At 40.0% G+C, this 23,343-nt stretch overlaps 1 protein-coding gene across 2 annotated transcripts in view; it reads right to left on the reverse strand.

Annotated features, from left to right (window-relative positions):
- Positions 1–1,448: 1,448 nt before the first annotated feature.
- Positions 1,449–23,343, reverse strand: part of meox2a (mesenchyme homeobox 2a) — a 28,404-nt gene continuing 6,509 nt past the window's right edge. For both annotated transcript variants that reach the window (XM_088084672.1, XM_088084673.1), the window contains exons 4-6: positions 13,781–14,356; positions 8,232–8,404; positions 1,449–2,382 (exon numbers count right to left, since the gene is read on the reverse strand). In XM_088084672.1, the coding sequence (XP_087940798.1) occupies positions 2,164–2,382; positions 8,232–8,404; positions 13,781–14,333 (945 nt within the window). In that variant the 5' untranslated portion in view covers positions 14,334–14,356 and the 3' untranslated portion in view covers positions 1,449–2,163. The remainder of the gene's footprint in view (positions 2,383–8,231; positions 8,405–13,780; positions 14,357–23,343) is intronic.

Genomic DNA, 23,343 nt, shown 5'->3' on the forward strand with positions numbered 1-23,343 from the left:
TGTGGGTGCAGGTAAATAAGAGTGCTGGTCTCTGGCTTTCTCTGAGTCATGGTCCGGACTCACACACACAACTTAAGTTTTGCTCTTTGGTAAAACAGGTCAAAGGATGCAGGTGAAACTGGCCATAAAGGCAGTGGGATCAACTTTTGTACTGTAGATAAACCTGAGAAGATACAAAGAAGATTTGAGGCCTGGTGACACAGCCGAGTATCTGCTCCGTGCTCGCATGAGGGTGAGATTCAAGGACGGCTTAAATGTACGAAAGGTCAGGGTTATTTTATATTTATGGCCTGATTCACACTGCAGAGCTTAATGATGTCCAAACATGATTAAGCGTTTGTACTGTTTTACAGGAATGCTCAGTTAAGCCTTAACAAAAATTGACTGAAAAAAAAAATGCCACACAATTATCTGTAAATAAATAAATAATACCAATTTTATATATGTAATCAAGATTATAAGTATATCTCCCTAGGAATTTTCTCCTAGCTTTTTTAAAATAATTTTCTTTTAATTTCTTGCAAAATCATTCCTACCGAGTTGCAAATCGCCTTTTTACTGCTGTTTTTGAAAGAAATCATACCATTTCTCTCACAAATTAAAGGTTTACATACTTGTGACAGACATCTGAATGAATCCAGATTTTAAAGGGAAAACATGTTACACAAATCACCATGTGTTTTGTCAATTTAGCTTCAGGAGAAAATGCTAAAGTTAGTATGAAAATAAAGATCCAGAGCCCATGGCCCATTTTTTATACAGTTAGACATCAAGGCTTCTGACACTCTCTCTCTCTCCGTCTCTTCATACATCAAATCAAACATACATAAAAGGTTTTAGGCCAAATGTTCTTACTTTTTTCTTGTTTTTTACTAATCAGGCAGGAATCAGGAATAAGACAGCAGCTGGTCATTGCACGCACGAGTTCTGTGATTTATTCTTTTATATGAGTAAGTTTTTAATCTGTGGAAACTGGGTTGATACTATTCATCTGTTGCAGTATTAAGGCCCTAAGCGTCTTTCATATTTCTGATATTTTGCTCTGAATTTCAATGTAAAAAGAAATGGATCACATTCATCCTGCGGTTTGCTTTTTTGGGGGGGAAGAAAAAGAAAATTAAAAACCTCACATGCCGTGTGAGGTGCCTCCTCCAAAAATTAGAATGCACAATCACAATGTGGTGAAAGATGAGATCAAGTCAAGAAATTATTTTCAACTGGATTTTGTAACCGAATCTGATCCTTTGCGGGTTCTCTCTCTCTGAGTCTTGGCAGGAGTCCCGACTCTGCCCCCAGGCTAAGGTGAACTTAGCATGCGCCCCCATCACCAGCTTTCTACACTCTCTGCAATGTTTAATTCATTTCAGCTTCACTCCAGGCAACACACACACGGATGGATGGATGGATGGCTGCAGAGACGGAAAAAAAAGTTACTGAATCATACTGAATTCCATTTACCACTGGTTAAATTTTATTCGATCTGCAACTGTCCCTGAAAGGATTTAATAAAATACTTGCTTCAGGTTTCAGATTTGTTTACAAAACGTCATCTCCAGGCAGAAAAGTGTCAACTAAAGAACTGTCAGTGTTTATTACTGCGTGAGCTGAATAGTGTGGTGGGTATAAAATTACTGTTACACAATACAGAGAATTATTTACAGATCATTTATATTAGCTAGGCAAATTTGATTTCCTGGCACTTGATTTGATCAAAAACTCAATTACATCGTAATTTACAGTTTGTACAGTAGAAACGGACTGAGGTGCAGACTGTGTGTTCGACAGTGCAATTCAAAGCCTGCGTCTCTCGAGGCACACGACATGGAATGTTTACAACTGTTTGACGAAGTGTGATTTCCAAATGTTTTGCAATATTCAGTGAATCTGTGAAGCCAAAACCTCACATGTCAATATTTATATTATTCCTCGTTTTGGCATCTATCAAGGACATTTTTAACCAATGGCGCTTTGAAATAACATCCTCCGTTTTGTGCTCAGTTCTTGAAATTTACATTTTGCCTGCATGACGGCTGCATTATCTACCACACGTTTGTACACTTATTTAGCATCGTTGTATGACGATGTCAGCAAACAGCAGTCCTTCTGAGGACGGTCCTGAGGCGGAGCAGGGCCTGTCCTCTGAGGGGGGACGGGGTGTGTGCATCATAAGTGAGCGTGCTCGGAGCTCTGGTCGCTGTCGTGACTGTCCTCGTTGGCTAAGGAGTCCGTCGAGTGGTGGAGCGCCGCGATGCCAGAGAACTCCGACGGCAGCAGCGTCCCCTTTTTCACATTGACCAGTTCTTTCTCTCGAGCCGCCGCCCCCTGCTGGCCGCCCTTCACTCTCTTCCACTTCATCCTCCTGTTCTGAAACCACACCTTCACCTGCAGAGTGAAAATGTCAAACGTCAAATTCATTGTTCTTAAAGGTTACACATTTAACTCATTTTCAAGTTTGTAGAAGACGTCCATGTTTTAATGCTCAAAACAACACATCGTTTTCTTATACAGTCGGCCTGAAGATATCTGTATTCACCCTCTGCCTCAAAAACACTCGGTTTTCATGCCCGTCTCTTTATCCGCATTTACGCTGCCTCTTCAGGGCGGGAATATCATGCCATTGTGCCGCCTTGTGGTTCTCGACATAACATCCAATCACGAAAAGGGGGGACAGAGCGGCCTCGCCTCTGAGCGGATGTAGCAACAACCGGGAAATGAGCACTGTGTAAAACGCATAGCAAGAAAAGAAGTGACGACTGTAGCAGCACGAGTGTGACGTTTGGATGACGTGTTTATGTGTGTGACTCACAGCTGGAGAATAAAAGAGCAGCTGTTAGCATAGCGGCCAATTCGAAGAAGAAGGACAGTGGCCGTAAATGCAAACTGGGAAAACAATGAGATTCAGGAGCTCCTTATCCTCCGAGCAGAGGACGAGATCAGCCGCCACATCACAGCGACAGTGAATGACTGTGATAGATGTGCTATGCCTTTGTTATTGAAAGTGCTGATGATGAACATGTTAAATGGCACGCAAGAAACAGATGTTTGTGTGTTAAACGTCACGCCTCCTTTGATGGCAGGATGCTGCGATGCAGTGGATAATCACAAACTGGAGCGGAGCGGTGCCGCCGTCAGTTGGTTCTGTGTAAAAGTGCGGGGGCGGTATAAAGGGGGGACTTTGTTGTGGCCCTTTAGTGCGATCTCTGTGTTAAATTGGCCTTTAAGCCCCACCTCCAAAGACAGCCAGGTATGCTCTGACTGATCAGTGTTTCCCCAAAACATGTATTTAAGCAGAAAGCGGTGGTGCATTGAACACCCTGTTGCAGGGGCACACTGCTTTTCTATACAGCAGAGTTTAATTCACCTCAGCTCAAAGGGCTTTTCTGCAATGGAAAACATATGTTCACATTACCAAATCTAGTGTGAAATGTAAACAAAACATGGAGGTACAATATGTGAAGATCTAATAGACTACTGCTTTGTAATAAAAAAAACACAGAAAACATTAAAATCAAACTTTATGTAATATGGGACCTTTACGGACAGAGAAAAAACAATCAAGAAGCAATTAGAAGGTCTTACTGCTCAACAGCAACTTTCTCTCAAAAGTTTGGCAGCTATTTCTACAGCAGCAATTACGTGGGGATGTGCTGCTCCATCTGCCACTTGGCGTCTACCTGATTTTCCCTGACTCAACAGCTTCAACCATATTTACGTCTCTCAGATTGATGATTAAGCTGTTGCTTAAAACGGTTTACACGTCAAGTAGCAGCAGAGGCCCCCTGAGTGTCGACACATGCGCCTGACGGGGGGTGGGTGGGGGGACTTGCTCATGTCCTGCAGGGTGGGGGGGGTTTATTTTTGGGGAGTGTCATTCCGAGGGGACCGAGTCACATGGTCAGGAAGTGAGTCGACAGCACAAACGTTTGTCTAAAGCATCAGGGGCGTACGGCGTGCTGAGTATCACCTCGGATGCTTTCCAAGCCTCGGGGCCTTTTCTGAGAGCAGCAGAGGAGGGGAGAGTCCAGCGAAGGATCACTTATGTGTGCCAGGCTCTAATGTCAAAGCCAAGCACGTGATCCTGGAGGCTGACGCACACACACACATACACACACACACACACACACACACACACACACACACACACACACACACACACACACACACACACACACACACACACACACACACACACACACACACACACACACACACACAGTTCAGACTCACCAGCACGGTACCTGCACCGAAGACTCTTGACCTCAACTTACATTTCAACCTCTCATAGGCGCGAATCGCTGCCAAACCTCAGGTTCAAAACAGCTCGTTTAAGCATTCACGGGGCGCTAATGGTCCGCTCTACTCCGTCACCTTGAAAGCACGAAACATGACACACTGATACTGATGATGAAATACTTGCTTAAAAGAACGCAACAAGCCCTGAGTCAAAAGATGTCCACACATCCACACTGATATAGAGTCATTTACGTGCCTTTAGAGCAAATGTTTTATATAGCTTGAAGGTCTGGAAAAGTTTATTTCTCAACCACAACTGGCCGAGTTTTAAGCTACATGATTCACACATTTAAAAATGTATGCTCACTGGGGTTAATTTGTAGGAAATTTGAAATTTAAAAGAAATAAATAGTACTTTGTTCATTTTCTATGCTTTTGGAAAATGTTGTTAGAACGATTGTTTTATGCTTATCGGTCTAAAAAAAGTTCACTTTTATAATAATATTTAGCTAAGTTTGATCCCTATGTTTGCACATCTAAAAATGTATGCTTAGTGGGGTTAATTTGTCACAAAATTGCAAATAAATAATATTGTTTTTTGTTCTTCATTTCCCAAACTTTTGTAAATACTCAAAACATTTTGCCTTTAAGCTCCACCTTGGTCATCTTTGAAAATATTCCCACAAAAACATAAACAAATCTGTCAAAATCTTCTAAAAGTGAAGCAAAACATACTACTGATGATGAAATACTTGCTAAAAAAATGCAAAACGTACTGAATCAGTGTGCAAGTCAAAAGATGTCCGGACATCTCAGTTAAAACTGGAATATAACTGGTTAAAAGGTGATGGTATACCGATTACTTTACAGCATTGCAATTGCTATATTTCATCGTGTAGTTAGCTCCTACTTCACGCTGAAATAAAATCATTTAACTAACATTAAAACAAGAGTTACATGTAACTTAGAGGTTTAAAATAATACTTACATTGCTTTTAAATTTAGCCCAGTTTGTTTACACATCCAAAATGGTATGCCACCTGGGGTTAATTCACCTTAAAAGTTAAACCGCAAATACATAAATATTTTTTTGTTCTTCCTTTTTTTTTTTAACTCCAAACATTCACAAAGTTCAGCCCTGTAGCTCCACTTCAACCATCTTTGAAAATATTCCTGCTGTCACGGCCCACAAAAACATATAACATCTATCAAATTCCTCCAAACAGCTCATGGAGCATAAATCAAGCCCCGCGGCCAAATGTTTGCATGGCCAATATTTACCTCACTATCTCCTGCTGACAAATCTGAGGTCACACACACAACTTATGCCACATGAGCTGAGGAAATTTCATGCCTATTTTATGCTGATCCGAGGCACAAAAAGATTAATTGTCTGGGAGACGTTGTGTTTGGTGGCTCTGCGGAGTTTTCTGCCTGACGTTGTGGTATTTAAGAGTATTTTACACCTTTAAAAAGCAAAAGATTACTTGCACAATTTACGATACTTGTATCACTTTTCGTGTCACGGTTTCCAGTCGCTCTCAGATTGAGGAGTGAGAATGTAAATGGGACTTTGCAGGTTTACTACTCGACCCTTAAAACACACATTTTTATGTTCCTGGAGAAGCAGATTTCCTTAGATGGACACTTTTATCTGAACGCAGTACTCTGGCTGCATACTACACATTTTTAGCTGGGGTGGCCCAAGTGGGAATTGAACCACGAACCCTGACAGCATAACTGATATTCCCAACATTTTTTTGAGACATTCATGGCCAAAAAAGGGCTGTGAAAACTGTGATTTAGGCAGATATATCGGCAGAAATGGAATATAATAAAATAAGTATGTTTTCCTTAGTTTATAATCACCTAAATATAATACAATATATAATAACATATATATACATTTAACATTCACTTTTTGCGTTGGCCGCCATAGTTAGCAGCCCCCCGTAATAAGCTGAACAGCTTTGGAAAAACACTGATTTTAACGTAAAACTGCGTCATTCAGCATTATTAGCATTTCAAGTCACCTGGTCTGTTTGTTTTGTTCATGAAGAGACCTCTGCGGATAATTCAGCTCCCGATAAACACCTCCTTAACATCTGGCTTTTTAGTTACCGCAGAAAAAAATGGTAGCACATGTTATTATGTGCTGGGCTCGCGGACGTTTTCGGAGGAGCCGAAAAGTGTCGGGTAAACATGGATTTGTCACGTGAAACTGCTCTATTCAGTGTTTTTACCAATTTAAATCACTTGGTCTGTTTGTTTTTGAGATGAAGAGACCTCTTGTGGATAATTCAGCTCCCAGTAAAAACCTCCTGAACAATGAACACTGAAGAAATTCTAACCGGGAGAAGTTTCGGCTGGTTGCAATCTGGAGTCCGCTAAATCCGACTTAATCTCACACACTGCTCCTGTAATATGTGACTGCCAGAAAAGCAGGGGTACCTTTTAACATTAATAATGGCTACTTTAGGTGTACTAAATGGGTTCTAAATGGAATGCAGCCATTGCTGATGTTAACTGCAAATAATGAGTAAAATCTGTAGTTTTGCATATGCTTGTTCTCATACAATCATAATACTTTTTCGTTTAGTAAGATGTAAGATACATAAATCTTTACAAACACATGATCAACAATGCTCATGCATGAATATCTTTGCAATCTTAAACATACAGATTTATACAGTATTTTAGTAAAAAAAATAATAAGAAAAAACTGAGCAATGCCGTGTTTGCCGTCAGTTTCTCCCGGGTTGGGTTTTCTTCAGTGTTAACTGTTCAGGAGGTTTTCAACAGGAGCCAAATTATCCGCAGAGGTCTCCTCCTCTCCAAAACAGACAAACCAGATGATTTAAATCACTAAAAACACTTTTACACACTTTTAAAAATCTGTGTTTCACTGACACAGTTCAGCTTGTCATGGAGGGGGTGCTAGTCCAGCGCATACCGATTCAGGAGTTTTTTACCTTGAGCCAAATTGTCAGCAAAACAAACAGACCAGGTGATTTAAACTGGTAAAAACAGTGGAAAAAAAGCAGTTTCGTATTAAAAAAAAATCCAGAATTGTTCCATAAGACCTCCAATGACAAAAATCCTTCATCTGATCAAAAATATAGTTAAAAACGACAAAATCTATCTAAAAAAGTGTTTAATAAAAATGTGGCTTGAAACTAGACATAAAAGAAAATTTATGACAACTTCTTGCAGACAACCACAACCCTGATGCATGCGCCAATGACAAGCGACAGTAACCAAATGACACAAACCGTGTCCTCGATAAAAATGACAGATTTCTCTGCGTTTGAGCGCTGTTGGAAAAGTTTAGGATACTGAACGTACACAACTCAACAAAATAACACTGGTCTTGTCACTTTTGGACACTTTAACACGGAAAAAGTACTTCTGATATCTTTAAGCCTTAATTTGCTTCTGAATGATCACCTGAAACTCTCAGGTTTCTCTCTGCAGTCTGTTCTTTACATTCAATCCACACTGTATCACACGGCCCAATATCGCTGGCAAGGTGTCAACTAAGTGTGAGTTACAGCTTCCAAACGGGTGTCAGAGAACAACAGGCTGTACGCCGTTTCCTTCCCCCCCAACCATTTGTCTCCTGTTATTTATTTCATGTGCCTGCATTTTACAGCAAGCGGCCCACGCTCAGAGACCAATTTGTGCTCGCAGAGGGTAGTGGGAGAGAGGAAGTGACTTGCTAGACAGCACTTCCTCCAGCCCGTCTCCCTGCCTCGACTGTGGCTGCTTGAAAGAATAGACAGGAACATCTGGAATATGATAGTCCCGTCACACAGCCACATCTGGAGCACAATAGCCCCTCGCACCGAAGTTACAAAAACACAGTAGCGAGCTGAAAAGCCTCCTCGACGTCCCGAGGCCGCCTCTGTTTTCACAACATGGCATTAATGTGCTAATGGGGGGGGGTTCAATAATGTCTGAACCCAGGGGGAAACAAGCTGCGGTGGGTAGGGACGTACTTGTCTTTCAGTGAGGTCGAGGTTGACGGCGATCTCGTAGCGCCTTAGCCGGGTTAGGTAGTTGTGGTGGGCGAACTCGGCCTCCAGCTCTCGGATCTGCTCCTTGGTGAATGCCGTCCGCTCCTTCCTGGGTTTGCTGCTCACGTCTGACTTGTAATTCCCGTCCTGGGACTCTGAAACCAAACACCACACAGGTTCCACTCAGATTTACGTGCAACAAAAATAAAAAATAATGTTATGTGGCAGGTGCAAGTCGGCAGGGGGAAAAAAGAGGCGAAGGTGAGGGAAACAATGGGAGCTGTCAATCACACTTTATTGTTCAGTCATTGTTTATGAACACTTTAAGTGGCTGGAAGGACTCACGGGCGGCTACACACACACGTGTGTCTGACTGTGGCAGCTGGCTCTTATACTGCCAACATGGGTTTAATTTGTCTTAAAGGAATCTGCTGCTCATGTTTTAAATATGGAACAAAGCAGCTTTACAGGATACAAGAAAAATATTTCCTGGTTTATTTTATACGTAAGAACTCACAGGCAGCTGCTCATTTGGTGGTAAAATCTGCCACAATTTTGCAAAACTTTTTTTTTTTTTAAATTCACATTTTCTTTATTGGAGATTTTTGTTTTCCTCGCATTCTGAAGTCTATAATCACATAATGAAGATTTCTGGAAAAAAAGCAAAGCTCTATGACATAAAATGTTACCTGATAATGTCATAGATGGAGTGCTTGGGATCATTTAACCCCTTGAAACCAGAGCAAATTGGCCTGATGTATTTCAAAAACATCTGAAGAAGGCAGTTGGCAACTTTACAAGAAATAACCAAAAACAAAACAAAACAAAAAAGAACCTGAAAATTACCTGAAAATAAGCAACAAAGAAAAGTAGTAAATGAAAGCAAACCAGAAAATGAGCTGAAGAATAGTGCTAAAAAAGATATACAAATATTTATGTAACATATTTTTAAATCTAGAATTATAGCAAATATTTTGGTAGTTGTCTTTACATTTCTTCTTTTTTTTAAAAATAATTTTCTAATAATTCTCTCTCTCTCTCTCTCTCTCTCTCTCTCTCTCTCTCCTTTCAGGTCATTTTTATGTCACCTTTTACTAATTTCTTGCAAACTGGGGGACATTTCTTGCCAAGGTTGCCTTTTTTCATGTTTTCAGAAGAACCTAAACCAACTTGCTCACATTTCAAAGTTTTAAATGCTTATGAAAGGTGTCTGAATGCTGCACATGAAAACTGATGTCGATCAAAGTTTCAAAGGGTTAATGTATAAATTAGGTATTTCCCTATACTGAAATTTTAAAATGTGGGGTTTGGTTTAGAAAGAAAAGGACAAATGTATGAGCAGCAAATGTAAGTCTTTTATTTGCAATTCATTCGCATTTTTATTTAAGCAAAATGTGGACGACAGATGCAAAAAATTATAATTAAAATCCTCGACATGTGTCATCTCCACTGCAGCTCATCACCCCAGAAAAATACTTTTTGTTTTGCTATTTCCACAAACTTTCCGAAGAAAACACGCACGCTTAATTTGCCCTCCAGAACTTTCCTATTGTGAGCAGCCTCTGTGGTTTCTCTGCTGGACGCGCTTCAGTTGCACGCTGCACTCGAAGGCAGCAGTGATTGCATGCTAATTCATCTGCGGTCCTGTTCTGTAGTGTGTGTTAATCCAGCGGGCCTGCGTCAAGCCAAACTGTAAATAGTCCTGCAGCCCAGAGCCAGACACACAAATGGTGCTGCAGCCTGAGGCCACGTCAGAAGAACCAATATCTCCTCACCTAAGATTTCCACCCGGAGGGGACCCCTGTCTGCTCGACTTTCTGTCAGAAAGAGGATCTTCCTTCTAATTAAGCGACTGTTTTTTCAGAGCAAAATAACTCCCTTTAAGAGTCAACTGAAACTGCTCTACAAAAGTTAAATTTGTATGGCACTCGCACCGTTATAGAACCAAGGACAAACAGATATATAAACTGCAGGAATTCCCACACGAGTTTTACGAAATGAAACAGATCATTGCTTGACCCGCAGCCTGTGTCCGGCTCCCCCCTTGACCTTGCCTCCTTTCCCTCCCTGTAATTTCAAATTTCCCAAACAGAGTGCGGCTGATTGAAGCCGGGCTCTTCGGACGCATTTATCCGCTCTCTCTCTCTGGTAAACACAGACATTGTGTAAAGAGAAATAAAAGAATAACACAGCCAGCTGGTTCGGACCGGCAGGCCTGGAGTTAAAACGAGCGGCGGGGCTTTTATGACACAGCCACTTCACCACAGCAATTAGGTCCCCGCTGTAACTTTCATCTCTCCACAAAAAAGGAGGAATAATACGAGAAAAAAACACGCAGCCAGACAGGGCACGTCATTTTAGGGTTCCCAAATAATTTAGCTAAACACAGGAGGGACCCTCTCAGAAATAATGTAAAAAAAATATATATATATATATTTTTTTCCTTTTGTGATGATGTTGTCCATCAGTTAAAGTTGTGATTTTTTTCCCTTTTTATTTATTTATTTATTTTTTGGTGAGTGTAAAGTGCAGTATAAAAAAAATAGGTAGTGACTGGCAATCCATAAATGATGGTAGATGGAGAATATAGACAAGACTAGACAAAACAAGCGATACAGACAACAAATGTACAAAGAAAAAAAGGCATAATGGTATTCCTGCCGTTATTGTTTGTTGTTTTACTACAGTCTCGTGTGCATGTGTTTAGACGCATGCACGTCTACAGCTGTTAAAGACGACAGAGAAGAGAGGCTGTGCAAATAACCCAGAGAGGAAAATACAGAATATAAACAATGACAGAAGTAATATAATACTGCATATACATAGCAATAAGTATAATAATAACTAAAAAATAATTAAACTAAAAATAATAATAAAAATTATATGAAAAATAAAATAATAAAAGTAATAATTTTTTTAAAAAATTAGAAAAAAAATAGTAAACTGAATAAATAATTAATAAATGAATTAATTTCCCAATGCGCCATCACATCCGCAGTGTTTTTCTCAGGCTTCTTTTAAGAGAAAGTGTCTGCCAGCGAGAGGCCTCAACCACCTCCTTTTTTTTACAACACTGCCACAACAAAATAAGACTTCAAGCACCTTTTATTGTTCCACGCAGAAAATCTAGTAACTTTTTTAAAAGCTCGACCACTCCCTTGACGGCATCGGTCCATGCAAATATAACCCGTGAACTCAGCACCAAGCGACACTCTATAGGGGCCAAAACTCTCCGGCTTGACCACAAAAAATGAGCCGGTTCCGCAGAAACCAGACACCCGAAATACCAAGGAGCTGGCTCATCTCATTAGCCCACCCTGCGGCCTTCCTTGAGGAAACAATCACAAGCCGAAGTATTACACACAGAAAGTTGAGATGCTTCATACTGGAGCTAAAGCTAGCATGGAAATGAGGTTTTTGTTATTATTTCTGTATCTGAATTTCAGGTTTCGCTCAAGTTTTTTGGGTCCAGATGGTGAAACCTTATCGGGGTTCTATCTCATGCGACTGGCAGTGGTGTGATATTTAGACAGCTGATTGAGTCAGCAGCCTTGTTAGCCCCAATAATCAGCGTGATTGGCGTTAGCGTGGAGGGAATGCACGGCACATGTAATGAGTATGCACTGGCTATTGTTACAGGGGAAGTGGGATTTAGAGGCTCGGGGCTCGGTTTCCAAATGATTTGACAAAGGAGAAAAGGAAATAGGAGGTGGTGCGTTGAATTTGTGGATTAAATATGGTGTTGCAACATTTTGCATGAGAATAAAAGGACATTTAAAACACACAGAAGTATGAAACTGAGAATAAAGGCGTCTCAGCTCTTGAAAAGCTCTGCGTGTTACATAATTTTGGCACGAATCTTTAATTTGACATCTGGAGCTCCTGCTAAATCAGTGAGTAATGTTGGTATTATAACCTAAATGATTAGAAATACATGTTCCCAGAGCAGTTACGCTGTCTAATAATGACAGTCCCTGTGATATTTTGCACACTGGCTGTAAACTGCAGCCACAGCCGGCCTGTGAGCCGCTCCCTGAGGTCACCGCCAGCATCCCGAGCGAAAACTAACCACACGCAGGGAATATCTCAAGTGGTCAAGTGCAGGTGATTCGCTGCTGCATACAAAGAGGCCTTTAAAGGGGTCGAGCATCGGCGCAGAGGGCCCCTGCAATCCTCAAATGGACAGAGAGGATGGTGAGCACACTTTCCCTGGAAAACTAAGAACTCTCACTAATATCACGTTCCCTGCGAGAACTCCCGCGACCCGACCTCGGCAGTTTGTCATGGCGTGATTGATTATTGTGGTGACTGCAGGTTGGAAATGTCCTGCAGGTCATTGGGGTGTGTTTGAGTGCAGTCCTAAAAGAAGGATTTGTTCATAAATATGCAAAAAATATATATTTTTTTTGTTTACTTGGTTGTTTGAAATTCATAGATGTTATTATTAATATGCAGGTTATATAATCCTAGTACTGTGTACGATGTAAAGCCTTAAATACAGCTTCATAATTTATGGATCATCTTTTAAACTTTGCACACTTGCTGTTGACTTTTAAGGGATCAAGGTCAGAACACCTGCGACGGCTGAAAGGTGCCAAATTAGAAATTTTAATAGGTCACAAATTTTCAAAAACACAAAAATAGGGTCTTTGAAGCTCCAAGCGATGGTGCACTTTACTATACAGAACATACATTTATGTTTCAGTTATAAATCAGTTTTATAAATCTGACTCTGATTCAGAGCAGTAAGTAATCATAGCATTAAACGGGTTTACAAATGGTATTAAAATAATTTATAATCCTTCAAAAAATGCATTTTATTTAAGATTTTTTTTAAAATCAATATTGCATCCTATGAGTACACAGATATATGAAAGTGAAATCTGCGATCATTTCTTTTTATTTCACTAAACCAGACTGTGATTTATCTTCATGACAAAACTTTGAGAGGAAAAGAGGCTTAAAAGCGTGCGTCTGTCGGGTGTTTAGTGCGACGCGAGGCGCCGTTGTTGCCTTTTACAATCCATGACATTAATTCTTTACTGTGCGCCTCATTTTCTGCCCTCTGAAGAGTGTCGCAACAAACCAGATGTGATTTTTAAACAAAACATGGCAGTAGTCAGATGTTGCCCACACAGTTACGATGTGGCCTTTTGCTCCACGCTTCAGTCCGCCTGCTGCAGCAGCCTCGCTGCGTGTCAGCCGACACCTACAGACTGCCTCTCACACACTTTCTTGTTTTCCTCTCAGAGCTGCACAAATCTTAACGGTTATGTGCTGTTGAAAGATTCAGAAAGACAACTACAGATTTTTGTGTTGTTCTCGAGTTCTGCTTGGAATTTCTTAAACTGCTGGTATTTATGTGAGGATGTCTATCAAAGAGTAAGAGTTAACACATGTCGAAAATGCCTTGAAATAATTTAAAATTAAGTCTTTAGTGGTGCATTGTGTCACAAACAGCTTATTTATGATGTCTGTAAGAAAAATATCTATATTGGCTTAAAAACTGCAGTAAAATCTGTTCTTCTTACCTGAACTGTCACTTTTCCTCTTGCTGTTCCTCTTCTCGGCTTCAGCAGGTGACAGAGTTTGTCTGCCAAAATCTGCAGGCACACAGGAGGCCCCTGTAGGGGTGCTGCCAATGCCCAGACTGGGGGTGCTGGCGCACATACTGGGCCCGCCAGGGTGGCCCAGATCTGGGGGTGTGGGCCCGCTGTCGTGGGATGAGTGAGAGTGCGGGTGGCAAAGATTGTGGCGCGTGCCGCCACCAGGTGACGGCATCTGTGGGATATGCCAGGACGCATGGTGCTGAGGCGGGTGGTGATGCTGCTGGGAGGGCAGGTGGCCGCGGTGGGGGTGGTGGTGGTGCTGCCCGGGAAACAGGCCGTCGTCCACCGGGTAGCTGGAGATGATACAGGGAGAAGGCGAGGAGGTGGAGGAGGAGGAGGATGAGGAGGCCAGGTCGGGGTAGGAGACGTGGTCCGAGCGTCCGTGCAGAGTCAGTGGAGACTGGGTGAAGGCGGGATGCAGGGCCTGCGCCGGGGCGTGGGGGCTCCGCAGGCAGCCGAACAGTGTGTGATCCATGGCGTGAAAACACACACACAGCCCTCCAGGAGAGGTGAGAAGGGCAAAAAAAGACGGTAAAGTTACTGAATCAACCAAAAAAGATCACAAGCACATATCCAAGATTTTTTCCTTTGTCTATCCCAAAACTTTTTTCCTCCAGTTAAAAAAAAATTCACTCTCGATTAGTCAGAGCAGAAGTGTGTTTTGAAACGGGTGTCCTGTGGTAATCCGGAGCGTGCGGCCGGTTGCCAGGCTGTACAGGATAAACAGTTAGCCCAGGATAAGCTGCAGCAGAGCCTCTCAGATGTCAGGAGGAACAGGGGACTGGAGCTCGAGGCTGGGAGCAGAAGGTGGTTCCTAGGAACTGCAGAACGAGGGGAGCCGGCGGAGGGGATGTTATAAATAGGGTGTAACGTGAGAGGGAGGCTGGGTCACAGACTGCATACGCGCTACTGACCACATACATATGATCACCCTCCAAAAAGCACAGCACAATAAATCTGTACTATTAAAATGGCTGAGCCTCAGGAAAGAGGGCAATTTATTTTGGACTTGGACCTGACCTCCGGTGGCCATCTTTTCTTTTTTTTTTTAACTGCAAAAAAACAGCCTTAATGGTTGATGGGTGGGGCCGGGGGAGAGAGTGTTAGGGGAGGTGAGGGAGTGTGGACAGATAGAGAGGCGAGGTGTCAGGGGTTAACTCAGCGTGTCACCCTGTGTTTGTCAGATTTGACCCTTTAAAACACTGTTAGTCTTTTGGAAGAAGGACGCCTGTTCTTCTATAGTTTCCTTTGCACCGTGACGTTGAAAGCTCGACACCGTATCATTCACTCTCCACTTCTTGACGATTTTAATCCAAAATATTAATCAGAGACTGAAAAACATTCACTGCAGTCAGTTAACATTTTATCAACCAGCTACTACTCTTAAAAAAAAATGACCACGTCTTATTTGAATTTCGTGCAACCAATCATTTTATAGGACAGTTTCCTCAAATGATTTTTTATCTCATTTTGAAATGAAACACCTCACTTCGTCAAATGCACAGTTTGACCTTCAATATGAGGTCATCATGTTTAAACACCAAAAAAAGTTGGCTTTAAAATTACAGTTAATTACTGTAAAACACAACATTTTTTCATGGTACCAAGTCTCTCACGATTGTTAGCATTATTTTAAATAAGTAATCAAAGTTTTTTAGTGCCGAGAGTGACCAGAAATAAATCCCCTGGAAATGGTTTATGACTTAGGATGAAATATTTTAAGCGCCTACACTCGTATCACACATTGTCAGCCTTCATGTCCGTGTCTCACTAAATCATTCTGGCCATAAAAGTGTCATTTTCCAGACGTGAAGTCGGAATAAAAGACGGTAAACAGCCGGGAGTGAAAGAGGAAAGACGTCTTTGCTTTGGCTTCTCTTATCCTCTCTCACTATTATTGTCATATTTAACACAATGAGCTCAAATTAAAGTAAAACATATTTATTTGCCCTCAAATAATTTATATAATGTCTGATACAAAGGCAGACAGTTTCAGACTTAAAATATGAGAAAAAAATCTGTACGTCTGTACGTTTGATTTAACAAGGAAATTATCAGAGGCTGAATCACCGGAGATCCCACGATACGATATTATCACGATACTTAAGTCACAATACAATATTATTGCGATTTTGATGCAATATGCTTAGTATTGCTATAACATGTATTCCAATATATTGCCATTTTTTTAAACCTTTTTTTAACCTCAAATTACGCCCCTAAGGGAAAACTTTTTTTTCCTCCAAAATCTTTCATGTCAAATAAGATCTAAGATAAGTTTTTAGTCTGTTCATCTCACAGTGAATCATTTTTATTGCAGCAGACTGGTTTTAGTGGACTGCTATTAATTTTATTATTCTAAGAGGGTACCAAAAGTTGAAATCGTATTTGTAATTTTAATCATTTATATCATAAAAATTTATATTTGGAGCAGTATATTGATACAGTATTGCCACGCAAAAATATTAGGATTCTGTGTTGCATCTTTTTTTTTTTTTCAGAGAAATTATGATAAATTTATCATAAAAATCTCCTTTTAGTCCTTTCATTTTAACTTCTCAATCTTATAATTTATATAGAAAACACAATATAGATATTAAAAATAAATTTCATAAATCTCAATAAAAATTTGAAATGAATAATCTCCTTGCACGTATTTTCTTCCTTCAAATCTGTAAAATCCAAAGCAACAGTGTGACTCATACTGTAAAGTGTATATGGCACAAATTTAAAGTGCACACAGTCCTTATTGAAATTACATGAATTATTAAATTGTTAAAAAAAATTACAAGTCTATTGCAGAGTTTTTGTGGCTCGGGCAGATTTTTTTTGTTGTTGTTGGTTTTTTTCAGCTGGACCATCACAATAACTCCACTCTCGTGGATCCGGGTGGACGACACAGGCTGTGCCACAGGCGCTGTGGGCCGCCTGAGAAAGGAAATTAATTCCTCTTTGAGGGAAAATTACTTTAACAGATATCATGGCGGAGGCAGGCTGTAACTCTGCCGGCCCCCCCACCCCTCAAACCCCCGAGTCCCTCCAAAGCCTCGGAAGGCAGCAGAGGCAGCGCAGCAGAGGAAAGCCACCTTAGGTGAGTGAGTGTCAAACTCTTCTACTGTTTACCTTACAAATTAAGGCTATTAGCAGGTTAGCCCCGGCTATATATTTGCTCAGGGCCGCGAGCAGGTATTAATACACACGTGTTTCCAATCCTGTCGCTGCAGTGACAGCCTGTGGTGTGTTTTCAGTCAGTCTTAGTCTTTGCCCCTCGTGAGCTATATGAGGCGAAATATCCCTCTGTGTGAATTAGTGTGTGTTTGTGTGGCTTAAACTCAAATATCGGGCCAATACTGTAATTTTATTGTCACGTTGTCTATTTTGAGATTTCACATAACTTAAATGTGTAATTTAAACATTTTACTCATTTAATTTGGGATTTATTTTTGTCATTTGATTCCGTAAAGAGCAGCAAAATAAATGTCATTAGTTTGGATTCAGTGAGGAGTTTCAGTGTCCCATGATGGTGTGAATGCTTTTTAAGAGGCCTTTCCTGTCAGAGTTGAATAAAATCCAACTGGAAACTTTTTTATTTAATCATGTAACTGATCTCACCTTAAGATATTGTGACTATTTTGGCACAAACTATCAATGACATCACTCTGAAACTACCTGTACCGGTCTCCAAAAGCACATAATTGTCAAACGTTTTATGTGATGGCATGTTAAATGAAGAGGAGCATAAAAAGGGGTGAGGAGGTTACAGCGGTGAGGAGGTGTAAGTCATAAAAAAAGGAGTGAGTGCACAGGAGAGGAGGTGTGTTTCTGATGGCGAGGTCGCAGCGGTGCGTTTTTCACCACAGTAGACAGAAAGTAAAGGTGGACGTGCTGCTCAGCCTGTGGCTGTCAGTCACACGGGCAGGAAGGATTACAGCAAACACAGCTCGGTGCCACTGTCACCAAAACAAACATGCAACTGCCACTTTAGGCCTTTTCTCACACGAAGTTCAAGTGCACACGCTTATTTACTGCATGCTCTGAATTTGGCTTTCTTTGGGAACTAAGCAACATGCACTCCTGGATTTTGTTGTTTTGCAAAAATGCTTTTCTCTTACAGCAGCTATAGACTTCTGCAGAGTTTATCAAAAGAAAATACCACAGAAAAGTAATGTGGCCCCGACATTAAAGTCTCCTAGAAGTCCTTATGAGCTGGAAAACAGCAACACTTACCTTGAAGGCCCAGTATTTTGCATTCATTAGCAATTTAATAAGTGTTAATAATATTTTTGTCAACAACTCCTCCTGTGGGCACCCTGAAGTCCAGGCTGGTGTATAAACTGATAATTAAGGTAAAATAATAAATAACAGTTATAATGATTTACATGATGTCCTTGTGGCATAAGTTATAACTGTTGACAAATACTGTACATTAATAAACATGGAAATGTTATCATAATACAACCATATTACAAATTGTTACAAAAAGGTATAACTTTGGTTTGAGAAGTGGGACATAATAAATCCAAATTAAATCTCAAATTAAATCCTATCCAAGTGACAACAGTGTCCAAAACAAAATCTGACAAATAATCAAGTTGCTCATCATGCTAAATTCTTCAAACATTGTACTGAATATGTTAAATGTCACTCCTTTGTGGCATTTTTCATATCAGAGCAAAATCAGCACCTCAGTTCTCAGCCAGAATCTGCCTGCAGGCCAAACAGTAGCATATTAAACATGATTTTTGTGGTCAAAAGGAAATAATATTTTTTGGAAAGTGGGGATGGGGGGGGCCTTAACAGGACAAAATACATTTGTAATCATATAAATGATCTTTATGGAAGAAGTTATTGTCGACAAATACCGTTCACTTTCAAGTTGCTTTAAAACTACATTATATAACACTTTCTGTGACGCTCATGCATTTTATGCAATTATAGCACTGTATAATAAAATGCCAGATACATGAACTCATGAATATTCAAATGTTCATAACAATAATCATTTCACATTATAAAGCACTTTATAATGACTTATAAGGTCAAGCTTACTGACAATTTCTTTCACAAGGAGCATAGTGTATTTTAATTATTAAAGCTGTCATACATTTTCATTATTTTTTAAAGTTAAAATCCCTGTTATAATGCACTATAATGGGATTATAAATTAGTTTAAGCGGCCATTGTGGGCTTTAAGTAAAGGAATGAAATTTGTGAGATATTATACATTACAGAGTGGTTATAAGTCACTGTCATTAGCCATTGTTGCTTTACGTTAACTTTAGAAATATCATTAAATCTACGCAGGGACAACTCAAAACATTGTTAATTTAATGACTGTGTTTCTAATGCATTATAAAAAGATTACAATGTATTACCACTAAAATAACAATAATAAAATGTAATCCTTTTAAAAAATGTCTAATTAATGTATTACGATGGAAGTTTTAGGAAAAACTGTAATTATGCAACGCTAAAACACATTCAGAATATTTTTTAAAATGCATTATACAGACATTGTCATAGAAACTGTTACCCACTGTTCACATACTGTTACTAAATGCTAAATACAAAGGGTTAAAATAAAGTATGACTGTTATAAGCAGAACCATTGATTAAACCTCTAAAACCCTGCATTTTATAAGTAAAGAGAAGCACGACTGACTATTAGAATATCAACGAAATATTAATTTTATATTAAAAAGTACTCCCAGTCTTAGTCAGATTGTATGAGTGTATGATAACATTTCACTGCCAATCTCTCTGCACTCACTTCCCTAAATTTAACAGGCCCCGATGTGTTATATGCTTTGCAGCAAAGAAGCTTTGATGTCGGCCTCAGACTCGAATATGAGCGTTTAAAAAGACCCAGCGTGTGTGTAATCATTATTAGACATTTTTCTCCTTTCCTCCTTTTTAATTCTCTCTTAGCTAATATGGAAACTTTGCAGAGCGTATAACACTCAGCAAGTCTCTGTAAAGCACGGAGCCAAGTACAGTAGGATCAGAATTAGAAACCCAATATATCCTAAATTAGACTGTATAATAACAAATGTCATCCTGGTAAATGAACAGAAACCTGCAGTGAAGCCTTTAAGAGCTGAGATTCTTTTTTTTGTCACAATTTTGATTTTAATGTATTTTTTTGTTTTCAGATCTATTTTTCTTTAGAAAAAAAAAACTAAAGTCTGCTCTTATGAAATTCTTTTTGGCATGAAATTTAAATTAAACTAAAAAAAACATCTAAAAAATGATGTGTTTTAAGACAAAATCATCCCTGTAAGTTGCTTTTCACTAAAATAAAAATAATAATTTCAACGACAAAGTTTCACAAATAGGAAATATTTGGACTTTTTACATTAATTTCACTTTTTGACTTAATTAAAGCTTTTTATGTGACGACAGAGGACTATCTGAGCGTGCAAATGAGCCTCAGAGATAAATGTTTCCTCGGTTTGATCCTGCAGCTAATAACAGTGACATCGCTTCAGTGTTGAGATGAACATCTGCAGGCGGCGAGGAAACTGTCGTCGCTGCTCGTTTCCTTTCAGGCCTCAGCCGCAGATTTACAGCAGTTGTCAGGAATATTGTCCGTGCGGACGATACGACGGGATGTCAGTGATATATGACGAGGTGAGACAGTAAATGTTGTCTCCGTTTACAGCTCGATTACATAAGGGGGAACAGCAGCCTTCTCGAGCGACGGCATGAGAGCATAAAGGAAAATGTTGATAGTTCTGAATGCGTTTGGTATTTTTAAACCCGCTTCTTGCGGCCTGATGTGGACAAAACCATGTGTGTGTTTACTTCTCTGCAATTTGCATGACACTCAACAATTTTCTGTGTGCCTAAGAATGAAAAATAAGTTGTGGGATCAGTTTTCCTTTTTTGAACTGTGGCTTACTTTTTAACATAGGCGTAGATTTGGGGGGGGGGGTTCAGGGAACATGTTCCCTTAAATATTTAGAACATGTGCATCTGTCTACTCCCCCAAAAGAAGCAGAGGAATTTTATTTTGACACAATAAAGTGATACATGAAATCATCAATTATGAATTTCCTGGGGGATGCCATTGTTTATATGATCATGTTGTAATAGATATAAAATAAGATTTTTTTTTTTTTTGCAACAGAAATGTGAAGTTTCTGTCTTCCCCGTCATCACGTCATGAAGTTATGTTACTTTATCTTACGTGCCATGTAAACGGTATTTTGCCATGATTAAGCCAGTATTTCCCCATAGTGACAAAGGGAGATCGCTGTTTTCATTATCCTGTATATATCGGTCTAAAATTAAAACCATAATAGGTAGAGCATATATTATTTTTGGAGCAGAAAGCTGTGAAAGTTGTGAAAGCATGTTATGACTTTATTACCTTATGTAATCTGATGTGCAGTGCAAACGTAGTATTTCGCTGTAATTGCGCTGATATTTCTAACAGAATTTCCCTGTAACGGCCGCGTGAGATCGCTGTTTGCATAATACTGTGCATATCGATCTTAAATAAAAACCTGATTAGCTCCAACATTCATTCTTTTTATTGTAAAAAGCAAAACATTTTAGTCAATATATTGTATGTTCGTAATGACGTCATTGCATTGCTGCAAAAAAAAAAAAAAAAAATGTACCAAAGGTATGAATATGAATCCATCGCAACTCCTTTGCACTCTAATTCTAAAAATGAGCATATTTCAAAAACGAAATAATTTACAAAGTTCAAATACTTTGGACTCCTGATTGCTTCTACATAAAAAATCGAATGTTTTATTTTCTTATTTTGTAGAATCTAATTAAAAACATTTTCAATACTTTAATCTATAATTATGTTTTATTGACTGATAAGACCCTTAAGCTCAGGTTGCAGAGATTTAAAGATTTTAGAGATTTGATGATAATCTGAGAAATGGCATCACAATAAGCAAAAGTGGTAATGTAGGCACTGGCGGACCATTTCGGTTGCAGAGTTTAAAGGGTTAAGTTAATAACTTAACTTAATTTAATTTTATCTTATTACTGCTGTCAGGGGAAAGCTTGTAGTACCAGTTTTTGTAATTTGCAGTGAAATTAAAATATTTCTTGCTGCCTTTGGATCATCAAAAATAGAAGACACTTTTTGATTAAGAAATTCTTCACAAAAATCCAAACATCAAGGCAAAAGTCTGTCTGAAAATTTGACATTTCAGAGCTCTAACAGCTCTCACTGATGATACCGTTGTGTCTCCACAGTCTGATTTCCCGCTCTAATAGCACCGTTTAGCACATGGAGTGTGCCGTGCAGCTCTTTGGTGGCCATTTTCTGTGTCTGTAATGGCCACGGACAGCCGGAGTGAGATCATCATCTATAATGGGGGGCGGTTGGAGCTGCCTGGTGTGACGGTTCCCCTCCGCCTCCAGCTTGAAGGCATTGGAGCCTGAGTAGACGTGTGTTGATGCTTTGCAGGGCCTCGCTCGGAGTCAGACCGCACCTCAAACAGCCCGGGGTCGCCCGCACTAAAACCTCCATTTAGATCTGGACCCGGTACAACCGCCAAAAAAACCCAAATGCGGCACCGGCTCCAGCCAGCCACAGTGCTAAGCCCGTTTCCTCCCAGACTAAATTTGTAATCGCCCTCCTTCACTTCGCCCCCTTCACACTCCTCGCCATCTTCAAGGGGAATGGGTGCCAGGCGGGGAACGAATCCAGACTTCTCAATTTGTGAACGGCACCATTAGGGATTTTTATTTGTCCGATTCGTTCGCCCGCCCACCGACCATCTCACCCTGCACGCCACACTTCCTGCTCCACAGCACTAAACGTCCAATAGCTGCGGAGGAGCTCTGGCCACATTGCTTCACTCTGATGGTCCAGCTTCAACATGCTGTTCCAATAAGGCGAATCATTCAGAAGAGTGAAGTCAACCTTTTATGATTTTACGGCTTCCTTCTCTCTTTAGGTTCCTGGGAGTTTCTGGATGATTCCCAGAGCATTTATTCCACTGGGTTACTGTACAGGGGACCGGCCCGCTTTCTGACTAATGTTAAGTCAATGTGTCGGGGCTGGTGAATCTCATTAACACTTAATTCAGACTCAGCGCCATCAGTTTGATTTCTGCAAGGCGTCGTCATGCAGTCGCACCACGGCGGGTCAGTGATAGTGTTTGATTTACAGCTTCGTCTCCTAAAAGACATGTTTTTATATAGCAAATGTTACTCTAGTTTTCTATTAACATAATGAAGAAATGTTGTTATTAAAGGGACAGTCTACCCAAAGATGATATATACGTCATTTTCCTGTCACCTGTGGTGCTTTTACCAATGTTGAGTGTTGGAGATATCAGCGGTAGAGATAAGGGTTGCCACATTATTATTATTATTAAATTTATTAGAAAGTCCAAAGAAAGTGTCAGCATGGGGGGACTTTTACTTTGTAAAACCTCAGACAGCTATTTTTATTTATTCATTTTTTGTTTAGGTTTTCACTTGGTTTTATTTTTTAAAAAGTTGCTTGG

Source organism: Plectropomus leopardus, chromosome 11, assembly GCF_026936395.1.
Source record: "Plectropomus leopardus strain MGB_pleo_1.0 chromosome 11, ASM2693639v1, whole genome shotgun sequence".
In the NCBI taxonomy this organism is placed as follows: Eukaryota; Metazoa; Chordata; class Actinopteri; order Perciformes; family Serranidae; genus Plectropomus; species Plectropomus leopardus.